Source organism: Oryza brachyantha, chromosome 1 (assembly GCF_000231095.2).
Source record: "Oryza brachyantha chromosome 1, ObraRS2, whole genome shotgun sequence".
Classification (NCBI taxonomy): domain Eukaryota; kingdom Viridiplantae; phylum Streptophyta; class Magnoliopsida; order Poales; family Poaceae; genus Oryza; species Oryza brachyantha.
Genome location: NC_023163.2, coordinates 9,524,441 through 9,545,888, shown reverse-complemented (window position 1 = coordinate 9,545,888; position 21,448 = coordinate 9,524,441). Strand labels below are relative to the sequence as shown.

The window sequence follows — 21,448 nt, the reverse complement described above, 5'->3', positions numbered from 1 at the left end:
TTCTCTTGAGCATGACAAAGTTACGTATCAGGCTCGAGGCCAAGAAAACCGCTGTTGGAATGTGACAGAATGAGAAGGCTATTATGGTTTTGGATGGTTGTGATAGAATGGTGCGGATTACAATTGACCTGCGAGAGCAATCTCTCCCCATGGTCTCGGTGGTCTACATGGACCCAACATCATCATATCCACTATTGGATTAGGTATGAGCTGTGAGCCAGCAATTTCACCCTCAACTGCAGAAATAGTTGATGCAAAAGTGTACTGTACTCCTACAAGGTCTAGTACAACCCACAAAGGGCACATGACAATAGTGCAAATCTAGCACAGCATTTTGCTGGTAAAAAAAAAGGTTAATCAAATTCATGCCATTATAAATTTGATAGTTCGGAACGATGCTATTGCTATTCAACAAATTGTAAATGTCATTATGATTCGCTTGCTACCTGAACCACTGCCACCCTATATTGCCAGACACATATTGTTGATTGTATTTGACTATGTATTTGTTCTTTAGATAAAATTGCTCATTGACCTTAGATAGTTGGGTAGGATTGGTTTCCCTTGACCCAGAGCATGGGGCGAAGCAAATCCTCACCTAAACCCTACCCATACTAGGTGACAACAGTAGCAACGACAGCGTGATTTGTGACATATGGAGAGTTAACTCTATTCCTGCATGAAAGTAGAATGCATATGTTAACTACTACACTATGTCTGCCAATTTGAAGAAGTAGAATAGACGTGTTAGCTATTACATTACGGCTGCCAATTTGAAGGGTTAAGTAGCTATGACCTCTTCCTTAGAGTTAGTTTAGGGTCATCATATTATGCTTCAGCAAGTTTATATGTCTTCTCAAAGTGACCAAAACCTCTACATCTTTGTCGGCGATCTGGATCGACAGTAAAACTACGGGGCGGCAAGTGAGACATAGAGATCAATGGTTAAACAGTAGATAAGGGATTACCTAGGTCTAGACTCCTAATATGAGATAATATCCTACTCCTACTTAGATTTTCGATTTTGGTGGAGAATAGATCAACAATAGACTCACCAATCTGCTAAGTCGTGCCCCTTTGGGGACCCCTTGCCCCCCTTAATCACATTTGAAAAAGCAATTGAAAACTCCCCTCATAGTTGCCATGAATTTTCTCAAGCGCCACATTCATACTCGACCAAGCTTTAGAGTAGTTGAGCTTGATCTCATATTGCTCTTGTAACTTAGCACCATTGGGACCTTTATGAGGATTCTTCTTTAACTACTATGATAACATATGTATGCAATCCATCCTTGAATGACCATCTTTCCTTCCATCAACTTGGTGGTTTCATAGTCATGTTGGAATGATAACTTCTTTATCCGAGCATACAGGCGTAACAAAACAGAGCAATATGGTTACAACATGATCTAAACAGGACAATATGACCAACTATGTAACAAGTGCAATACAAACCTAGGAAGTTCTATCATCAGGAAGCCTAGAGGCATGAATACGCCATTTACGCCCTTTGTGTTTACATGCGACACTGAATCTTGTGAGATCTGTTTGTAAATTAGCAAGCTCAAATTCTTTGATAACAACAAAGTGCCTAATTGCTTTTCTAAAGTTATCATGACATAATTGTTTTTCTAAAAGTTATCATGCCATGAAAACAAGCATCTTTTTCAATCAGTAGTATTTTAGGATTGTGCAACACATTCAACTCATCTGGGTTGACACCAATGACCTCAATCTCTGCATAAGGTTGATCAGTCCTCCATCTCATTAGGCTAGAAGTTTGAGCAGGCTCAGAGAGGTCAGCAGGTAGATTAGGTTGCACATCAATATATAACCCCTCATAATTGATATCTATGTACTCTTCCTCCATGCCCTTTCTGAATAAGTGGGTAATAAGATATAATGACACTGACTCAGCTTCTTTGGTTACGGGTTCAATAAAATCTGCCACTTTGGATGTAAATAATTACTAGCGTCTCTGAATAGGTGGAATAACGCATAATGGGTATACAAATTAAGAATTAACATTTGCTAGTGCATTATCAACCACTCAAGTCGCTTTGGGTAGGGCATCGATTCAATTTTGTTCGAAGAACAAGTACATCGTTAAGCGAATTATATTGACAATATGGCATGGCTCCGGTAGCAAGCGAATTATATTGACATATTTACAATTCATTGAATAGGAATGTCATTTTTACACAAATTTATAATGACATGTATCAATTAAACCAAAAATATCAAACGGACTTTTTTATAGTCAGGTCAACCTTAGCTGCTGACATTGTTTTCTTCTCAAAAGCCCAGCATTTTTATCAGAGAGATCATTGAAGATATTTTTTTAATATCTGGAAAATACCTAGTATTTTATTTTATAACTTTTGGTTGGCGACCGATTGAGGAGAGCGAGCCCATCCTTCCCTTTCGCATCGTACGGCCACGATTGTTCCAAGTCGAAACCCTATCTGCTCGGGCCCCACCACGCTGCCGCTTCGCATTTCGCTTCCCCCTTCTTCCACCTCTCTCTCTCCTCTCCTCTCCTCGCCTCTTTCTTTGGAGAGAGAAAGAGAAAAAAAAAAAACAAACCAAGAACACCAAGGAGCCAGAGGCGGGAGAGAGAGAGATGGCGCTCGTGATCCTGGCGAGGAGGCGGGTGGCGGAGGCGGTGCTGAGGCGGCCGCAGGCGCTGGGGGCGGCGGTGTCGGGGTGGAGGGCGTCGTACGCCGCGGCGGCGGCGGCGGAGGGGGAGGAGAGCGACGTCGTGGTGGTGGGCGGCGGGCCGGGAGGGTACGTGGCGGCGATCAAGGCCGCGCAGCTGGGGCTCAAGACCACCTGCATCGAGAAGAGGGGCACCCTCGGCGGGACCTGCCTCAACGTCGGCTGCATCCCCTCCAAGGTAGGCGATGTCCCTTCCCGATCTCCTCTCCCTTTGCAGTTTAGATCTGCGTTTGCCTCGTTGTTTCGGGTTGATTTAGGGCATCTGTTGGTTCGCCGAGCTGACGCGATGCGCGTTGGAATTTAGGTCTTGCAGAGGATATACTCTTATTTTGTGGATCATTCTTATCTGTTAGTTTGAGTTCCATGGTGAACATTTTGGCATGAGTATGTCTGCAAACATCGTCAGCGTCTCTGGTAGTAATTCAGTGTTTCAAATTTACTGTCAAATAGAGTGGAATAATATGCTGAATTATATTGGAGTCGTTGGGGTCTTATATGTGGCCTTCTCCATTTAGAATTTAGAATTTTATGGAAGACGATAACGCTAGTGTTCTCAAAATTCTGCCATCTCGATAGTTGGGTGGGTTGCCATCTATTAAAATAATCTTAAATTGATGGTGCATTGTTGTTTGATTATATTCGTTTTGTTTAATTAATGATGCAAAATTGACAGGATCAACATAAGGTACTGATTTCCATATGGTTCAACAAGCCGTTATTTATCAGCATGTTATATATTTTGCTTTTATGCGCTGATGCCAATTAGTTATGTGTTTTAAGCTTTCCTTGTTGGTATAGATTTGGACTTTATTTCAGTTCATAGACTATTGGGCTGTGGTTTGGTTGCAGACTTGCAGTAAGGTGTCATTGTCATGGTATTTTGTGCCGAAATTATGTTGCTTCCAGTTAGCAGTTTAATTTCATGTCTGTCCTTTTTCTTGAGACTCATTTCCTGACTGTTCTCTGCGACGTGTGACACTACATCTGCACCTAGGGTGGGTCTAATGGGCGAACACATGCATGCCTGTTCGAATGCCTGTGTATACATAGAAAGGTTATATATAGAAAATTTTAAAATTGTATAAATTTTCAACTTTATATATAGAAAATTTATGCATAGAAACAAATTTAACATATAAAGTATATAGTAAAAGAAAAATATCTACATTGAAAATATCATCTTAGAAAGATGTATCTACAAAGATTCTACCTAAAAATTGTACATATAAAGTGCACATGTAGAAAGTCTGTTTGAGTGTTAAAATGTGTTCATCTGCCTCTTTTTGTGAAACCAGGAACTAAGCATTTCGCTTACAAGTCTATCCCTCATATAGCCCCATTCAATGATTTTCTTTCATGTTTCGCGTTGACAATAGAGGCATGATTTATTTTGCATAGATACATGATGAGCTATTTCGTGTGGACTAAACATCTTCCTTTCTACTGCTCCAATATAAGTTATGCCATGGGATTCCTTTGATCGTCCTCCATGTCGAGGAATATTTTGGTTTTCTGTATATAAGATGAACACCTTTATCACAGATTCAAACTTCATTATTGTTCTTGTATATGCACATACATATTTGTTTACATTGGTGACATATCTCCACAGAAGTGTTTTATCAGGTATCTAGTTTCTAACTTCTATCCATGCTTCTAATCTCCAGGCTCTGTTGCACTCGTCTCACATGTACCATGAAGCAAAGAGTTCTTTTGCACACCATGGAGTGAAATTTTCTAATCTTGAGGTGGACCTTCCAGCTATGATGGCACAGAAAGACAAGGCTGTGGGAGGCCTGACTAAGGGGATTGAAGGTCTGTTTAAGAAGAACAAAGTGACCTATGTCAAGGGCTTTGGGAAGCTTTCTTCCCCATCAGAGGTATCTGTTGATCTGAACGATGGTGGTAGCACAGTTGTCAAAGGGAAAAACGTTATCATTGCTACAGGATCTGATGTGAAATCACTCCCTGGAGTAACGATTGATGAGAAGAAAATCGTCTCATCTACTGGTGCCTTGTGCTTGTCAGAGATTCCGAAGAAACTGGTGGTTATTGGAGCAGGCTACATTGGCCTGGAGATGGGTTCGGTCTGGAACCGCCTCGGTTCAGAGGTCACTGTTGTTGAATTTGCCCCAGATATAGTTCCATCAATGGATGGCGAAGTCAGGAAGCAGTTCCAGCGCATGTTGGAGAAGCAGAAGATGAAGTTCATGCTCAAGACAAAGGTTGTCGGAGTTGACACCTCTGGGGACGGTGTAAAGCTAACACTTGAACCTGCAGCTGGAGGTGAGCAGAGTGTCATTGAAGCTGATATTGTACTGGTGTCTGCTGGCAGAGTCCCATATACTGCTGGCATTGGGTTGGAAAGTGTTGGTGTTGAGACAGACAAAGCTGGAAGGATCCTGGTGGATAAGCGGTTCATGACTAACGTCAAAGGAGTTTATGCAATTGGGGATGCCATCCCTGGGCCCATGCTTGCCCACAAAGCTGAAGAGGATGGTGTTGCCTGTGTTGAGTTCATTGCTGGCAAGGAGGGGCATGTAGACTATGACACAGTGCCTGGTGTGGTCTATACACATCCAGAGGTCGCGTCTGTTGGAAAGACTGAGGAGCAGGTGAAGGCTTTAGGAATTCCCTACCGTGTTGGCAAATTTCCACTGCTGGCAAACAGCCGTGCGAAGGCCATTGACGATGCTGAGGGTTTGGTGAAGGTGGTGGCTGAGAAGGAAACTGACAAGATTCTGGGCGTGCATATCATGGCTCCTGGTGCTGGAGAGATAATCCACGAGGCTGTCCTTGCTTTGCAGTATGGAGCATCGAGCGAGGACATTGCTCGGACATGCCACGCTCATCCCACCGTGAGCGAAGCCTTGAAGGAGGCCTGCCTGCAAACCTTCACAAAGGCGATTCACATTTAAGTTCTATTTTGTTTTTAACATCCAAACTGCTTGGCTTCACAAGTTCCAAAATTTTGTAATAATTTTGGATGTATATGGGATCGTAAAGCCACTGATATGGCATTTCGCTCTTGTTCATGTTGCTGTGAATCGACACTTGTTGCCACAGCCTGTATATGCTATTGAATTCCTTTCAATTAGCTGCTATACATCCTTCTCTAAGATATAAACAGCGGATTGTCATTTCTGTGTGTCTCCACAAAAAGGAGAAAACATTGCTGGATGAATCTTGGGTTAGAGCACTTTATGGATTCACCGTCTGCTTTCAATAATAATGATTGTTGCCAACCATTATCTGATGCGTCTGTATATCTTTCTTTTCCTGCATTGCATTTGATTCTGCGTTATTGTGCGTGCATTTGATTGATTTTCTTGTGCTATGATGGTTATATTGGGACCTGTCAGTTATGATGGTTATATTTTGGATTGTTACGTGATGAATTGAGTTCCAGTTTATACTGGAATTTAGTCGTTCGGATAGATTAAAATAGCAGAGATTATGCCTCGGGGCGACGGCTATTGCCTGAACAGCTGAACTGACAGTAGACAGCATGACAAGCAGGAAATCAACCACAACAGAGCACACTCCAAAAACTGAAAGAAAATCGATGAAAGATAAGCAGAGCATTCCCGAAATCCGAAGATATTGTCCCTTCCAAATGTACCTGCAGCAAGTGTTCCGCAGTAACAACTATACAAGCATGTGCAGCTTTTGCATTGCAAAGAGGACACAGCTCAATGTGTCAAACATATCCATTGTTCCATTTGTTCCCAAGGCATGAATTATATGTCCTTTTGGATTGACATACTAACCAGGCTTACGCACAAGTTCAACACTGGTGTATTTCAACAATTATGAGTATTCAAACAAAACGATCACATACAGCATGAGTTGAACCTTAAGATTTTATTTCCCACAGCAGTCGCTCTTGTTTGAATGGTGACACATTTTTCCCCCACAACAAATCTAGAGTAGCATTAGGTGGTCTTTACATCAATTGCTATCTTTATCAGGCTTCGCTTTAATGAAACTGGAATATTTAGAAATGGGGCGCTTGTCAAGGTCGAGGAATCTTGGTATGTCGCTCTCTTGCATACGTGGCAAAGCGTTCTAAACCATTCATAAGCAACCCTTCCAGAAATGGCTTCAGCGCCTGTTGAATTGTAGTTAGATTGATCAATTCAAGCATTTGCAACAATCAGCTCCTAAGTATAATGTCGAAAGCATAAAATGTGTGCATATGCCACAGTCTTACCGATGCAACGGGGGCCAAAATTTCAGGAACTTCATAAGCCACAGTCAGCTGCACAGTGACAAAAGAAGGTCATGTTGTGAAGAAATGAAATCTTAAATTAACATAGGGTATCAGATTATGCTCACTTGTACTCTACAAGAGGATGAGCTTTTAGGAAAGAATCGAACAGCACCCCTGCAACAGGCAACATTGTTTACCTTTACATTCAAGGGATCCAACAATAATGCTAACTCAACATTAAACAAATAATAAAATTGTTACATTGAGCCCAACGGCAAAGGAAAAAAGAATATTGAAGAGAAACTAGAATATATATAATAATCAGGATCTATGGAATACTAGCAAAGTGTCCGTGCGTTGCAACGGAAAAAATAATTCAGAGTATCATAACTCATAATTGTCACAGTAGACAAGTTCCCGGTTGGGGGTGACCCATGGGCCTGACCAAAGACACCCATTGACGGTGAGGGGGTCGGCCTGGTAGCCTGACCACTCCTAGGAGGCGGCCTGACCCCTGTTGGAGGGCGTTGGGCTCGGGGGTAGCCGTCCCTCGGCTGGACTTGGGGTGAAGGGCAGACCGTGAGGGGTCGGGGTCAAGGTAGCCTGACCTCTCCCATTGGTGGCCCAACCCCCTAGGGGAACGGTCCCCTATCCGGACAAGGCGTGAGAGGCTGACTGTGAGGGGGTTGAGCCAGGTAGCCCGACCTTTCCCAGGGTTGGCCCAACCCCTGCTGTAGGGTAGCCTGGATTCTTTATGCCCCGGCCTCCTCCCATGAAGAGCTAATCAGTGTCAGGGCACCTCTTTAGTTAGGCCTCACCAAACCATGTTTAATGATGCGCACACATCATTCTGCCCCATGCGTGAAACGAGGGGCGCCCGCCGGCCTCATTGTTTTTTTCCTTAGTAGTAGCCTAGTAAGATAGTTGGTAATGGTTGTGAGTGTTTCCACTAACAATAGGGGCCCACAAGTCAGTGACAGGGGTGGTGATGACAGATTCACCAGGAGGCGTGGATGAGGTAGAATAGATACCACCACTACTAATGTTTTAAGTAGTATAGATAACTACCTGTTAGGAAGACCTTCAAGAGATCGCCAATGGATCTTTTGGTTTTTCGTAGGCTGGTACCAAGAAAAAAGTGATTACTGAATATTCCAAACCAAATTTTACTGCAGCTTTTTGATAGCTTGTACTTACTGTCATGTTTCGAGCTAGCCACGAAAACTCTACATTTCTACCAAGTATCTCATACTTCAAAGTCCAACGTGATAGATCTGGTTTGTCTTCAAGGACCTATAAAATTATTATTGGCAAACATGTGTTAAAAGTTCAAACTGAAAGACGATGTGTTAGCTTTATCTAAGCAAAATCAAGTTAATGAACATGAAACAGTAAGCAAGAACCATATCAGCATATAAGATCCTGTGATTTTAGCTGCAGCAATTTTTTCTGTTAGTGAATGACAAATTCCCACATAAGATATCATGTTTATTTTAGTTTTGCGAAAAAATACTTGTGTCACTGTCACACTGTGTGTCTATGTCTTTGCTGTTTTTATACCTACGAGTCAAGAAAAAGAAAGCACCATTGTCCATAATCCTTATAGCAACATAATGTGCAAAATGTTTGCTCTTATTTAGGTATATGAAATTCTGCAACCAAGCAAGACATGATAATATAGAAACATATGTTGATCAAAGAATAACAGGCACCTTGACAGATGAGATAAATGGCATCCATTGAGGAATTGTCTCACGCTCTGAATAACACTGGTAAGCCACTGAACAGGGCACATCGACTTCAATCTCGGTGCTTTTTTGATGAAAACAAATGATCATAAGTTCATAGTGCAAACTATATGAGATGAACAGATTTATGTTGAACATATATTGAAATTAAACGTAGGCTGGCCCTTTTTAGAACATTTTACTACTTAACAACAACATTTCAAATGGCAGAAACCAGAAAGAAAATAAAATGATTTAAATTATTCTATGAGAACTCAACAGACGCATATAAAAGACGTAGAAATCCTATATTTCTTTTCAATGGTTGTCAGAATTGACACGATTAAATCTCTAGAAGTTATTTCCCCATGCCTCATGATAAACAAATATTTCCAAACACAGCCTTTACAACTTATTGAGGCAAGCAGCAAAGTGTAGGGAGTCATACATCTGTGTTCTTTTCTGCAGCTTATCCCCAGTTTATTCCTTGGCTTTTGCGATCACACTTCCCGAACTACTAAATAGTGTGGTTTTGCTGAAATTTTCTGTATATATTTTCATCATTTCACCTTTCTAAAGTAGATATTCAACTTTATAATAGTTAATTTCATCAACCATCGTGTATACTATTAAAAGCTATCAAAAAATCAAATAATATTTCATCTTTATCTATAAAAAGAACTACCTCTACGCTGGAGCTTGCACATAACCCTTTACAGTTTAGACTTGGCAAACATGATAAGATCATAAGCCTATGCAGCATGCTTACAAGCCGGGGCCAACAGTAGCCTTATCCAACGCAAAACATCATCCTTTGGGATTGCCTAGACATGAGAAATGCCCATTGTCTTATAATCCTACATTCCACTTGCAACCTTAGCTCAGCTAGAGGTTCATTCAACAGTCATAATCAAGGAAACAGATCCCTCGACAATCATACTATGGCTCCTCCTGACCCCAAACTAGCATGCAGAGCAAGTAACAGTCAGCTCCAGAAAACAAGGGAAGCATTCAAGCAGAGAAATTTCGCCTCAAAGTCAACCCAGCAAGCAGTGTCATGCGCGGCACCAAGCAAGATTAGAGTGTATTACCCCTAATTTCATACCATTTCAGTACTTCATATTATAAGATAATCCATATGAATAGTAATGAATTTGAACGCGTATTTAAAACATATTTATCGATCGCCCGTAAATCTAGATATAGGCAAAAACATCTTATAAAAAGCAATATTGCAGGAGTCATCACTAGCACTCACTGACATGGGGAACGGGAGATCAGACCTGCACTCCTGCCACTCCATGGCGACGGGGGAGAAGACGGCGCGCCTCACGGAGGGCCTCCCCCTCACCCTGCCGCTGGTGCTGACCCTCCCCTCCACCCTCTTCCTCCTCATCCACCACCGGCTGCCGCTGCCGCTGGTAAACAAGACCTTGCCCTGCGGCATCGAAGGCGATGAGGGGATGAAGGCGTCCACGCTTGCCCTCCCCGCGGCAGGGCGGTAGCAGCAGGCAGCTCCTGCGGCCATGGCTGGCTGGCTGCTCTCTCGCTCCGGGTCTCAGCTTAGCTGATGTGTGTGTGGATCATGGAGACCACACGAATATGCAAATGCAACACGTAGGTTGCTTTGGGTGGCCCAGGCTGAGCTTTCAGCCAGTACAGCACGACGTCAGCAAGGGGAGACTCCACAAGAAATAAAAAATAAATCCTCTTCTTCAATCATGTATAACGTGTTCATTACACTAATATAATTTGTTTGTTAGGTTTACCATCCGCAGCCAAAATTCTTCGAATTTTGGAACTCGATTGATGTTTAGGTTTTTTTTTCCTTCATCGTAATGTAAGTTTCTAACATTGTATTTTAAACCTTTACTAATAAACTGTTGTTTTTTCTTCCTTCATATGGCTTCGGCTTGTCAAGTTCTGCAGCTCAGCTGATCAGCTTTGCTCCAAAACACCAATAGCGTCTGGATCTGTTGCAATTTCCAGGTTTCAGAAATATCACCAAGCCTATCCTCTCCAGAAACGACATACATGAACACAGGCAAAACCAATGAGCACCTCATCATCTTCTTCTTCATTCACAATCATCAAGAAGAGGGCAAAAACAAAATGATGTCTGCATCATTATCTCAGAAGAATGTCTACAAGAACGGGAGGGCAATGAGCTGCTACAATATATAGTTTTTTTCAGGCCCTACACATCATCCTCCCGCATATCAGACTTCCGCTTAGACATCATGGACAGCCGCGCATCCCTCTCGCGCTCGAACTCTCTGTAGTCGGCTCTCTGCAAGAATGACACCTTGTCCAGGTATTTGTTTGAGCTCTTCTTGTATTGGTCCAGCTCCTCCTCCATGCCTTTGTTCTCTTCCTTGAACTCACCCCAGTCTTTCTTCGTCTTGTCCAGGACGCTCAGCTTCTGCTTCTTCTTTATCTGCTCGAGAATGTTGTCGAGGGCAGATGGGGCGACACCAGCTGCCTTGGCCTTCTCTATCGCTTCTTTTGAATCGGCATCTACCAGTTTCCTGATCTCAATATCCTTGCCAGCAAAGTCCCTAACCTCCGTGATCTGTCCAAGCATATAAAACTAGTAGATTAGCGGTTTGCAGAAAACGATTGTAAGGCTATGGAGGCTGAGGTCAAGGTGTGATCCTTGAAATGTTGACAAAATTGGTTCTGCCATCCAAAGATGCAGACTTTAGAAATTTGAAATCAAAAGATCCTAGTACACAATAGTAACATTGGAAGTTTTCCATGTTAAGAAACATGCTACTCTGTCACCCTCCGTCAGTTATAGAGAAATTTCCCGTCTCCCTCTGTCTAAACACCGGAGGATGTGAAAAGACTGTACTCCATCAATTCTAAACACCCTTAGTGATGAAGAGAATTTATCCAAGAATTGAACGGGAATTTATCAGAGTTCAACAATCATTTTCCTTAAACTTGCAGCAAGAGAACGGCAACTATGATTCATCCTTCCCTGGCGCCATTACTAGGAGCAAGGAAACAAATGATGCGAAGGAATTTGGAGTGGGATGGCACCAGACAAGGGAATCGGAGGCGGAGGAAGATGGCCGTGGAATCAATAGTGGCAAAGCCATCACTGTTTATGCTGACGAAGCCAGCGGCCATGGCACATGTTGAATGAGCTTCTTGACCAGCCACTGCTTGCTGCCCTGCTTGCCGTGGCCAGCAGCAAATACGACGCCTGGTGCCTGTGGCAGCAAGCAACACTTAGCACACGGAAACAGCCAGGTGATACCACTGCCTCCTCATGACGCAACCAACAGTCCAGAACGTGTAATTGGTGGCCGGTGATGATGGATGGCTGGGAATCAAAGGTGGCATGATCTCATATAACAGCGATGCTTGTCACCGTGACAGAAATGTCATATTTCTTAAGGTTGCAACCTTCCGATGCTATTATAGTGTACTGGGATCTTTCCAAGTCAAATTTCTAAAGTCTGAATCTTTGGATGTCATAGAACCAATTTTGACTAAGATGAAAGAGGTGTGATTTCTCTTATTAATCTTGTTTCAAATTGTTAAAAGTTTGTGTCTACATAAAAACTTTTGCAGGTTTGGCCTACCAGGGAGAGGTCAAACAGTCACAATTATGTGCCTTTTCCAAATTTATGGGTGTCCCAGTGTGGTGGTTTCTAACATTTCAAGCTAGCTACACTCAAAAAGACTAATAATATGAACTGAATGTTAAAAGGATGCGCACAGCAAAACCATTAGACATCCAAATCCACACACTGCTATGTGCCATTGCATTTTCTTGAAAGAAATTTGTACCGAAACATTATGTTATACAACTGTAAGAAGTGAGAGTTGGATGTTGGCATAGAATTTACCTCCACTTTCCCTCTTCCAGCTGCAGCAGAAGCAGCATCTCTAACAGCTGCAATAGCATTTGCTGCAAGTTTTTTGGCGTCCTCACTTGATTCTTGTTGTGCCTGCTTTTGGCCATTTTTGGAGGGTTGATCATTTATGGAAGCCTTACTTGGTGAAAGGCCAAGAACACTCATCCAATTCTACATATATTTATCCAAAAGATTAGTCATAGAGCCAAAAGAGAACTAAATTTATACATCACATGTAAAAGTCAACTTGCTGCTAAGGTTAATAGCATAAAGATTACTCACATTTGCTCCCTTACTTTTCTTTTCTTTACCAGGCATACTGAGCTTATTCATTACAGGCTTGGGCAGATTAGCTGGCAATCCACTGTTCATTTTCTTCCAGATATCATCAACACGTGATTTTGTGTCTGGCCAAAAAATGAAACCTCAGGCATGTAATAAAGCAGCGGGTAAAGTAACAGGAACTACCAATAACTTCAAACAAGTGTATGTGTATAATACTACATCACATGTTATACCATGATGCTGCATGTAAAAAACAGCCAACACATACAATATATAATAATTCACAAGCTCATCAACATATGACATATTCAACACTTTTGCATGAGTACCAAACATGCAAAAAAAAAAAAAAAAAGAAAACATAACATGCAGCTTGAATGCTTGAATGAGACCTATACTATTATAGATAACAACTTAATGTTTTTCTACAAATATCTAAAACTTAACTTCTGATTTGGAACATAAAGAAGGATCAGTAAAGCATGTGGGCTGAAGGAACTGTATTCTGTATACACACCAACATCAGTAGACTTCTGCTGCGAACTCTCAGCACTTCCTGAAGCTGGCAGTGCATCATCCGAAATCACCTCTTTGGCCCCTGACAATGATAGTCAAAGAGCCACAATAAACAGAAAAACTTGCATTATTAACGCTTGAAGTATGGCATCTCTACTAGAATACTGACTAGGGATTTAAAATAAATGAAAGAAAAAATATTAGAAAACCCATCAAACCTACCATTCATGCTCATTTAAATGGTAAATAAAGCACATTATCCAAAGAACTCTATATCCAAGTGGCTTGATTAAAATCGTACTAAGATAAAAGTAAACTATGATAGGCGTGCTCTGTTTGGCCTTTAGTGTAGAAAATAAAAACAGACACAACCTCTACATTGAAATGAAGAACAGCGGAGAAAATGCACATTCAAAAAAAAAAAAAAAGCAGTAGGGTTCATGCTATATGGATGAGTGGTAAATACGGCCAGAAACTATACAATTGAACATGGCTCCAAAGCAAGGATTGAAAGATTCAGAATCTCCTAACATTAAAACTGCCACATATTCCTAACATACCACATCCAAATGAGCTCATGAATGCCCTTCTATCTGTATCGGAGCTCATCTTATCAAATGCAAGATGACTAGGAAAATTACCAAATTGGGAATTAAAATATGCTGCTTCAGAATTTAAGATGCTGCATGCATAAGCAAACAATTTGCTCCATCGAAGAATATAAATCTTGCTTGCAAAGTCTTAACGCGCAGCTTATCCAATGCCCCTCACAAAACCAAAGAAAAAAATAAATAAATCAAGCACGGTATCCTGTGCTCGCAGGCGCAACTTTGGAGCTGCACGAAACCGATCATACTCCGTACCCACATCAAGATCCCCACAAGAACAGCGGGATCGGATGCTCGAATCACCCAACGAACGCGCCGTGCTCTCTCTCATTGACCTTTCATCCCATCCCATCCCATGTCACACCAAGTAAACCATCCAAGATTTGGGGTCGCTACAGAAGCTCCATACCTGAGCTGCCCATGTCGCCGGAGGAGCTCCCCGACGGCATCCCCCCACGCGGCCTATCCCCTCCCCCGCCGGCGGTGGTTGGCGGTGCGGCTGCGGCTGCGCGCGGCGGCGGAAGCAGACGGAGGCGTCGTCGTCGGCGAAGGAGAGAAAGCGAATTAGGAGGAGAAGAAGAAAAACACGCGAGGCCCAAAAAGAAAGGCCCACAAGGCCCACCTACCACTAGGGGAATTATGCCCGCCGTCCGATCGAAACGCCCACGAATCCAACGGCTCGTAACGCCCTGCCTCAGCTATATAAGATACGCCTCTAAACCCTAGCCGCCTCTCCACCCCACTACACCACATCACATCCACCCCCGCGCGCCGCGGGAGAAGGAGAAGCGCCGCCGCCGCCGCCGGTCACAGGTAGGGGGCGCCGCAGCAGCAGCCGCCGGGGGGGAAAGCGTCTGCCCAAGATGCAGATCTTCGTGAAGACCCTGACGGGGAAGACCATCACGCTGGAGGTGGAGTCCTCGGACACCATCGACAACGTGAAGGCCAAGATCCAGGACAAGGAGGGGATCCCGCCGGACCAGCAGCGCCTCATCTTCGCCGGCAAGCAGCTCGAGGACGGCCGCACCCTCGCCGACTACAACATCCAGAAGGAGTCGACCCTCCACCTGGTGCTCCGCCTCCGCGGCGGCGCCAAGAAGCGCAAGAAGAAGACGTACACCAAGCCCAAGAAGCAAAAGCACAAGCACAAGAAGGTCAAGCTCGCCGTGCTCCAGTTCTACAAGGTCGACGACGCCACCGGCAAGGTCACCCGCCTCCGCAAGGAGTGCCCCAACGCCGAGTGCGGCGCCGGCACCTTCATGGCCAACCACTTCGACCGCCACTACTGCGGTAAGTGCGGCCTCACCTACGTCTACAACCAGCAGGCGTAGCACAAAGGAGGAGGAAATCGAATGCTTCATCTTGTTAGATGATAATCCTTTTTTGTCCTAATCGTATTATTAAAGTAGCCTCCGTGCAACTGAACAACACCTGCGTTACATCTGTGCTATGGTTTGCTTCGATATTATCTGGATCATATTATGTACTGTTGAATTTTTAAGTTATGTTTGAGTTAATCATCTCCTGTTGTTGGCATGGCCTTGGATATCGGTTATAGTAGTGATTTGCATGTTTGCAGGGGTGCAGTTGTTTTTTTAATCTGATGATTATCCTTTTTTTTGGATTGATGTGGTTCGAAATACTGATATGATAGGATACATACATGATGTGATTGCGATGATGGTGTCAAATGACTCAAATTCCATAGTAGCATAGCTCTAGATGTGATTCTGATGATCTTGTCAAATTGTATTAGAATTTAGTTCTTCTATTTGGTTTTAGGAAGGGCTTATTGAATCTATTTTTCTTCATACGTATTAGGTGATGTGGTGATCAATTTGGCACTCCGTTCAGTGTGTTATGATGATTGTTAATCTGTTATCTTGTGCAGTGTTAACTGCTTTTTTGGCATAGTCCTATGTTGATGATAATGCTATCAGCCTTTTTGTCTTTTGTTTTTGGGCTGTTTTTTTTGTTATTGCTCATGGATAGCTTCATAATAAATAGAAGAGTTTTGAAGCGGCTTTAGCAGGAGTCACAATAATTAATCTCAATTTTATTCTATTAGCTTTTATAATGTTTTCATAAACCTCCATCTAGTCATACAGTAGAGCGGTACTTTGCTGCATAAACCTGTGATGAATACACTGTGAGACACCTGTGTTTTGAAAGAAAACAAACATGTGCTGATCAGACTGTTGGATGTTATAGATTTGCTTCGCTTAAATCTAATTTCTGCTAACTGATGCACGTGCCTTGTGGTCTTAACTTGAGCAGTATTGATTATTCGTTGCTGATTATTTTGTGGTGAGCAGTATTTGGTATTATTCCTTTCGTAGGCAGGTTCTTTTATTATTTTTGGTAAACATTGTGTCTCATCTTGATATAATGCTTAAACATCTGCGCAGTGGATGTGTTTGAGATTTTGTCATCAGTTCACCAACTTCCTTTTCCTTGACCTTCCAGCACTGGGCAGGCGTCAGCCCCCATATATGGTCTTACTTTTGTGGAGACCTGTGTTTTTGTAAACAGTCGCTTGGACATGTGTTTTTTATAAACAGTCGTCCGGGCCTGGTCACTGTGACCCCCTTTTGCGAGGGGGCACCCCTTCTCCCGAAGTTACGGGGCTATTTTGCCGAGTTCTTTTTGGATTCCTTAGTCTCGTAGGGATGTATTACAGCGTCTGTTCAATGAACATTGGTATGCTGCATGAGTGATCCGGTGATCCCAGATTCGTTTGCTAGCACGTGCCTTACTGTCATGTATGTTGCCTGGCCGAGCTGTATGCGTGCCTGTTTTGAGCTTAACATGACATGCAAGTTCTGCTAGGCTGAGGCTCGCCTGGTATCATCGTATCTTATGAAAAAGGTTCTCCAGTAGCAGTCATGAAAATTTACTGCTGACGCTGTTGCTAGAAAGCCGGGTGGGTAGAGGAATTATCCACCCGCTAACTCCAAGATGGTTGTATAATTTTTTACCTGTACCTGTGCGTATGGGTAAAATCTAATACTTGTGCCTGTCGGGTATCAGGCAGGTTGGGTACCTGCTAGGATTATCATTTCACATGTCAAAAGCATATTAAAATAACCATTCGAACAAATACAATAAATGAAACATATTGCTTATAAGTTATAATATAATTGCATCTCATGAAAAGTTTAACTAATACAATATATTGCTCATAATAAAATATTTCAACAAATACAACAAACTAAGAATAGCAATAATAACAGCACATAGCATATTATCTGATGTTTAGATCTAATTATTCAATATTACAGAACACATCAAAAGTTCAAGATAGATCATATCAAAGTTTTTATAACACATCAAAGGTTCAAGACAGGTTATATCAAAGTTTTTAGTTAAAAGGAAGTGCATCACAAATATTATTACATGTATAACATAATAAGTTTTTAGCCAAAATTTAACACGTGGGCTACATTCGGTACACCTACGGGTACTATCCATGGTAGAAAAATCATACCCGATCTGAGACCCGTATTCATCCCGGATTGCCCATCCGTGCGTCTCCACGACATGTAAGCAATATGTTTGGATAATAACACCATGTATCATGCATGGCATCTTGGGTGCCTCATGTCCTCTCTTCTCTCCTCCACCTCGATATTTAATCATGCATGGCATCTTGGGTTTGTGTCAAGAGCAGGGTTCACGGTTTCCGCGGTAACCGCATGGTCCGTGGGGGTACGGCTTCGGTAAGCTGCGGTAAATAAGTTTAAATTTGTGAAAAATTTAAAAATTTTAAGGAAATTTAATGGAAAAAATAGATGTTGTATATGTTGATATATAGTGTAGTTTTGTCGAAGAAATTCATGAAAATGTATATTTTCGGTGTAATTAAAAATCATAAACGATAATTTTGGAAAACAAAATTAAAAAATAGCCTATTGCAAATAATATTTCATAGGAAGATGGTTAAGTATATTTTGTTGTTGAGTCATTATTAATTTGCACTAGACACTAGGACATAACATTGAAATACGAATATACAACAATGGATATATGAAAAATATGTATGGAGAAAAATTATATGTGTAGATTAGTAATAATGGGTAGTAGGTATAGTTGTGACGTACCAATCAAATGAAGTTGTTGTTACTTATTATTGGTGTGAATTATTTGGTGAAAGGTGATACGACGGTGTATGTTTGTATATTGCAATATTAAGAATTTAAAAAAGGTCATGTGAAAATTTTCTTGTTTTCCCTAAATACATGTTCTATTTTCCAATTTTTCCTATATCACAACTCACAAATATAGTCACAAAATAATTTCCTATTTTTCATGTAATTTTAAAGATTTTTTAATGTTTTTTTTTGCATTTGACATCACACCCGCGGTCTTCTCGCGGTAACCACGGTTTTCTCGCGGTAACCGCGGTTTCGGTAGCAAAAACCGCACGAGAAAACACGTTTACCGCGGTTTTCATGCGCTGTTTAAGCAAGTACTTACCGTGGCGTTTACCGCGCGGTTTTGAATTCAAATTTTTTGTTTTCAAATTCGTTGCGGTTTTGGTGGTTTTTACGGTTACCTTGCGGGATCCGCAGGAGCGCGGCGCCGCGGTTTTCGCGGGAAGAACGGTAAGGGAAACCCTGGTCAAGAGTCATGTAGTACTTGTTCTAATCCCTTGAATTGATTGAAACTGAGTGAGTCGCATAACCCTTGTGATGCCAACCAGCCCTTAGCACTTGTCTGGCTAAGCACAAGGGATCACCTAATCATGTGTTGAGCTAGACAATTCAGATGTGATCAAATTGTATGATTAGTTCAATGTCTAGAGCATCATGTATGGACTACATCATCCAAGCAATCCAATCTTGAGGATCCCAACTTCTTTGCTATGGTGTCTCCCGTGTGAAACAACTTCTCTACCATCGAATGTATTTTCCAACGAGTATAGATATACTCTTGGAGAGCGAAAATAATAACATGATCACTTTTGGACATAATTATGTGTACTTCTACTCTCCTTGGATTAGAGATCGATCCCAACTAGCCTTTGGTTTTCCCAGGAAAAACGAAGAGCTTTTTATGCGATTTGAAAATGAATGAGATCAGAACTACATGAGCTTTCTCCCTTTGAGACTCATTTTGAGGAATTCATGGAATAATCCATTTTTCATGGAATAATGAATTAAGGAAGAAAGGATATGAGTCTACCTCTTACAAGAAAATATCTCATGATAGTCAATATGGGCCCACGTCACGAATTGGATGGCAGGCACAATTCTTACTAGTTCTTCGCACTACCTTTTTGCAGTTGAAGAGTATCGTACATGTTTAATGAAAAACTGTTGGCTCTAATTGCATTCAGCCGGATGGTCTGGGCCTTGGCCGAACCGTCTGCTTGAGGCTTTGTCTGAATGAGTATGAATAGTGACGGTCTAGGCCTTGGCCAGCGAATACACTTGAGGCTTTGTCTAGGTGATCATGAATAGTGATAAGTGTGATCACCTTAAGGCGAACTATTTGGGCCTTGGTCGAACGGTCCACTCGAGGCTTTGTCCGGATGATAGCACAGGGAGATGTGTGTTCGCCTTCAGCCGGACAGTCCACCTAGGTCGTTGTCCAAACGCTATTGGACAAATTCTAGCAGTATGGGTAAGTACAACGAATAATTCAGGTTGGGTCGGACAATCTGGACCTTTAGAGTTAAATGGCTATTTGGCCATTGACCATTGCAAAGTTCTAAAGAGTCCGCGATGCGGACAAATTGTCCGACCCTATGTAAATTTGTTGGTTTTTTTGCATCTATCTCAAACGGGTGGTTGGCTCAGTTTTCTATATATATGCTTGGTCCCCTGAATTCCTTGGTGGCTTTTGGAACTCTCTCAAGCTGATGCAACCTTATGCAAATCCCAAGAGTACATTTTTGTGCTAATTTGCTTCATTCTCTTGGAGCTTAGTGCTTGTTCTAGTCTTTTAGTAGCCCTGTGTGCACCTAGCAAGAGTCGTGTGCGTAGTGCTTCAAGTGAGAAAGCATTTCTTGTTACTCTCGGTATGATGGCTTTGGAGGAAATTTTTGCGAATTCTCTTGTTTGGGCCACCTCTACTTCACGAAAGAAATTTGCAAAATTTCTCCCGTGTTTGCCACTTCAGTCTTTCGTTCTGAATTATATGGATCAACTCATAGCTAGACACTTTTTTCGAGCAAGCAATCTCGAACTTTTGAATTGAAATCACATTCCACTCAGCTGTAAATTTTGATCAACCTAAATCGGAAGAAAAAAAAAATTCATGGTGGTATTACTAATCTGAAGATCGAGTAAATTTCACAAATCCACACTTATTACAGTCCAGGTTGCACCAAACCACAAGGGTTTTGACATGTTTCACATAACGTCGGGTACTATGATAAAAAAGTTTCACAAAATCACATTTATTGACAAATTTAATACTCCCTCCGTTTAATAATGTAAGATATTTGATTTTTTTTATTTGCAATGTTTGAACATTTGTCTTTTTTAAAAAAAAATATGGAAATATCATTTATTTTGCTTGTGACTTACTTTATTATCAAAAGAACTTTAAGCACCACTTGTTATTTTTTAAATTTGTACTAAGTTTTTGAATAAAACGAATGATCAAACGTTACAACCTAAAAGTCAAATATCTTACGTTATGAAACGGAGACGAAGGTAGTATAATACTATAGCAAATAAAAATACTTAATCTTATATGGGTAACTAGTACATGATATATGAAAGAAAATACAAATCCAATGTAATTTTATAAGTTGTAATTGTAGTGTATGAAACAGCAATTATTCAACAGTGTGTTTTATAAAAGTACAGAACCATAATACCCGTGGTTATGTGGCATATTATAAAAACTCAATGGTTATGTGGAACTTGACCCATAATACGTGTTGTTTTTTGAAATTTAACACACCCATAAATATATATTGAAGATTTGGATTTAAGTAGTTATGGAAGAATTTTTAAATTTTATATTTTTTAATATTTTACAAGGATAGAATTTTGTTTTGAAAAATTACAAAAGTAACATCTCGTGCCTCTCTGATGGGCGCAAAATGCGAAATACCCACTAACTAGCCATGATAAATGATGTGGGCGATGGCGTATGAACATCAGGTGACAGAGGTTGTGGCCTAGCAGGCAAATTTGTAGGTGGCCCCATTGTCGCCCGGTTATTGACCGTTTAATCTATGGTAGGGGGCGCTTGCAAAATTACCCCGGCATTAGTTCGGGCATTGGGGGTTAGTTTTGTGATTTTTAAAAAAATCTTTTTTTATTTTTTATTAAAAAATATAGATAAAAATAATTCGTTACGGACCGCCTGGTCTGGATCTGGGTAGTGAGAATTAGCATGGGCCTAGTTCAATCCATCTGTTTGCCGGCCCAATAAAATTGAGGAGTTGGGCCTCTCAATTCGGGCCTGAACCGAGCCCTCTGAATTGGATCGACGGCGACTACTCTCTTCCCCAACGACGCCGGCCCGCCCTCGCCGTGGCGGCGCCACCGCGCG

At 41.7% G+C, this 21,448-nt stretch overlaps 4 protein-coding genes across 4 annotated transcripts; 2 read left to right on the top strand and 2 right to left on the bottom strand.

Moving 5' to 3' along the window:
• The first annotated feature begins 2,514 nt into the window (after positions 1–2,514).
• Positions 2,515–5,969, top strand: LOC102707264 (dihydrolipoyl dehydrogenase, mitochondrial-like). Its single transcript, XM_006645775.3, has 2 exons — positions 2,515–2,896; positions 4,386–5,969. The coding sequence occupies exons 1-2, from the start codon at positions 2,624–2,626 to the stop codon at positions 5,634–5,636; spliced, it is 1,524 nt and encodes a 507-aa protein (XP_006645838.3). The 5' UTR covers positions 2,515–2,623; the 3' UTR covers positions 5,637–5,969.
• A 524-nt stretch (positions 5,970–6,493) lies between these two features.
• Positions 6,494–10,260, bottom strand: LOC102708380. The gene is made up of 7 exons (XM_040520219.1): positions 9,942–10,260; positions 8,644–8,743; positions 8,129–8,224; positions 8,000–8,052; positions 7,057–7,105; positions 6,932–6,979; positions 6,494–6,829 (listed from the first exon to the last, which is right to left on the bottom strand). Exons 1-7 carry the CDS (start codon positions 10,184–10,186, stop codon positions 6,734–6,736), a joined length of 687 nt encoding a protein of 228 aa, XP_040376153.1. The 5' UTR covers positions 10,187–10,260; the 3' UTR covers positions 6,494–6,733.
• Positions 10,261–10,709: 449 nt separating this feature from the next.
• Positions 10,710–14,481, bottom strand: LOC102708100 (craniofacial development protein 1). Its single transcript, XM_006644068.2, has 5 exons — positions 14,346–14,481; positions 13,330–13,410; positions 12,810–12,934; positions 12,519–12,698; positions 10,710–11,230 (listed from the first exon to the last, which is right to left on the bottom strand). The coding sequence occupies exons 1-5, from the start codon at positions 14,383–14,385 to the stop codon at positions 10,856–10,858; spliced, it is 801 nt and encodes a 266-aa protein (XP_006644131.1). The 5' UTR covers positions 14,386–14,481; the 3' UTR covers positions 10,710–10,855.
• Positions 14,482–14,659: 178 nt separating this feature from the next.
• LOC102707815 (ubiquitin-40S ribosomal protein S27a-1) lies at positions 14,660–15,482 on the top strand. Its single transcript, XM_006644067.3, has one exon. The coding sequence runs from the start codon at positions 14,800–14,802 to the stop codon at positions 15,265–15,267; it is 468 nt and encodes a 155-aa protein (XP_006644130.1). The 5' UTR covers positions 14,660–14,799; the 3' UTR covers positions 15,268–15,482.
• Positions 15,483–21,448: the final 5,966 nt, after the last annotated feature.

Coding starts and splice junctions, on each gene's coding strand:
- LOC102708380 (XM_040520219.1), bottom strand. CDS start 10,186: ATGGCCGCAGGAGCTGCCTGCTGCTACCGCCCTGCCGCGGGGAGGGCA. Junction 6,980..7,056: donor CATCCTCTTGTAGAGTACAA/GTGAGCATAATC, acceptor GTCACTGTGCAG/CTGACTGTGGCTTATGAAGT. Junction 6,830..6,931: donor TTTTGGCCCCCGTTGCATCG/GTAAGACTGTGG, acceptor ACAATTCAACAG/GCGCTGAAGCCATTTCTGGA.
- LOC102708100 (XM_006644068.2), bottom strand. CDS start 14,385: ATGCCGTCGGGGAGCTCCTCCGGCGACATGGGCAGCTCAG. Junction 12,935..13,329: donor GCAGAAGTCTACTGATGTTG/GTGTGTATACAG, acceptor TTTTTTGGCCAG/ACACAAAATCACGTGTTGAT. Junction 12,699..12,809: donor AGAAAAGTAAGGGAGCAAAT/GTGAGTAATCTT, acceptor AAATATATGTAG/AATTGGATGAGTGTTCTTGG.
- LOC102707815 (XM_006644067.3), top strand. CDS start 14,800: ATGCAGATCTTCGTGAAGACCCTGACGGGGAAGACCATCACGCTGGAG.
- LOC102707264 (XM_006645775.3), top strand. CDS start 2,624: ATGGCGCTCGTGATCCTGGCGAGGAGGCGGGTGGCGGAGGCGGTGCTG. Junction 2,897..4,385: donor TCGGCTGCATCCCCTCCAAG/GTAGGCGATGTC, acceptor TCTAATCTCCAG/GCTCTGTTGCACTCGTCTCA.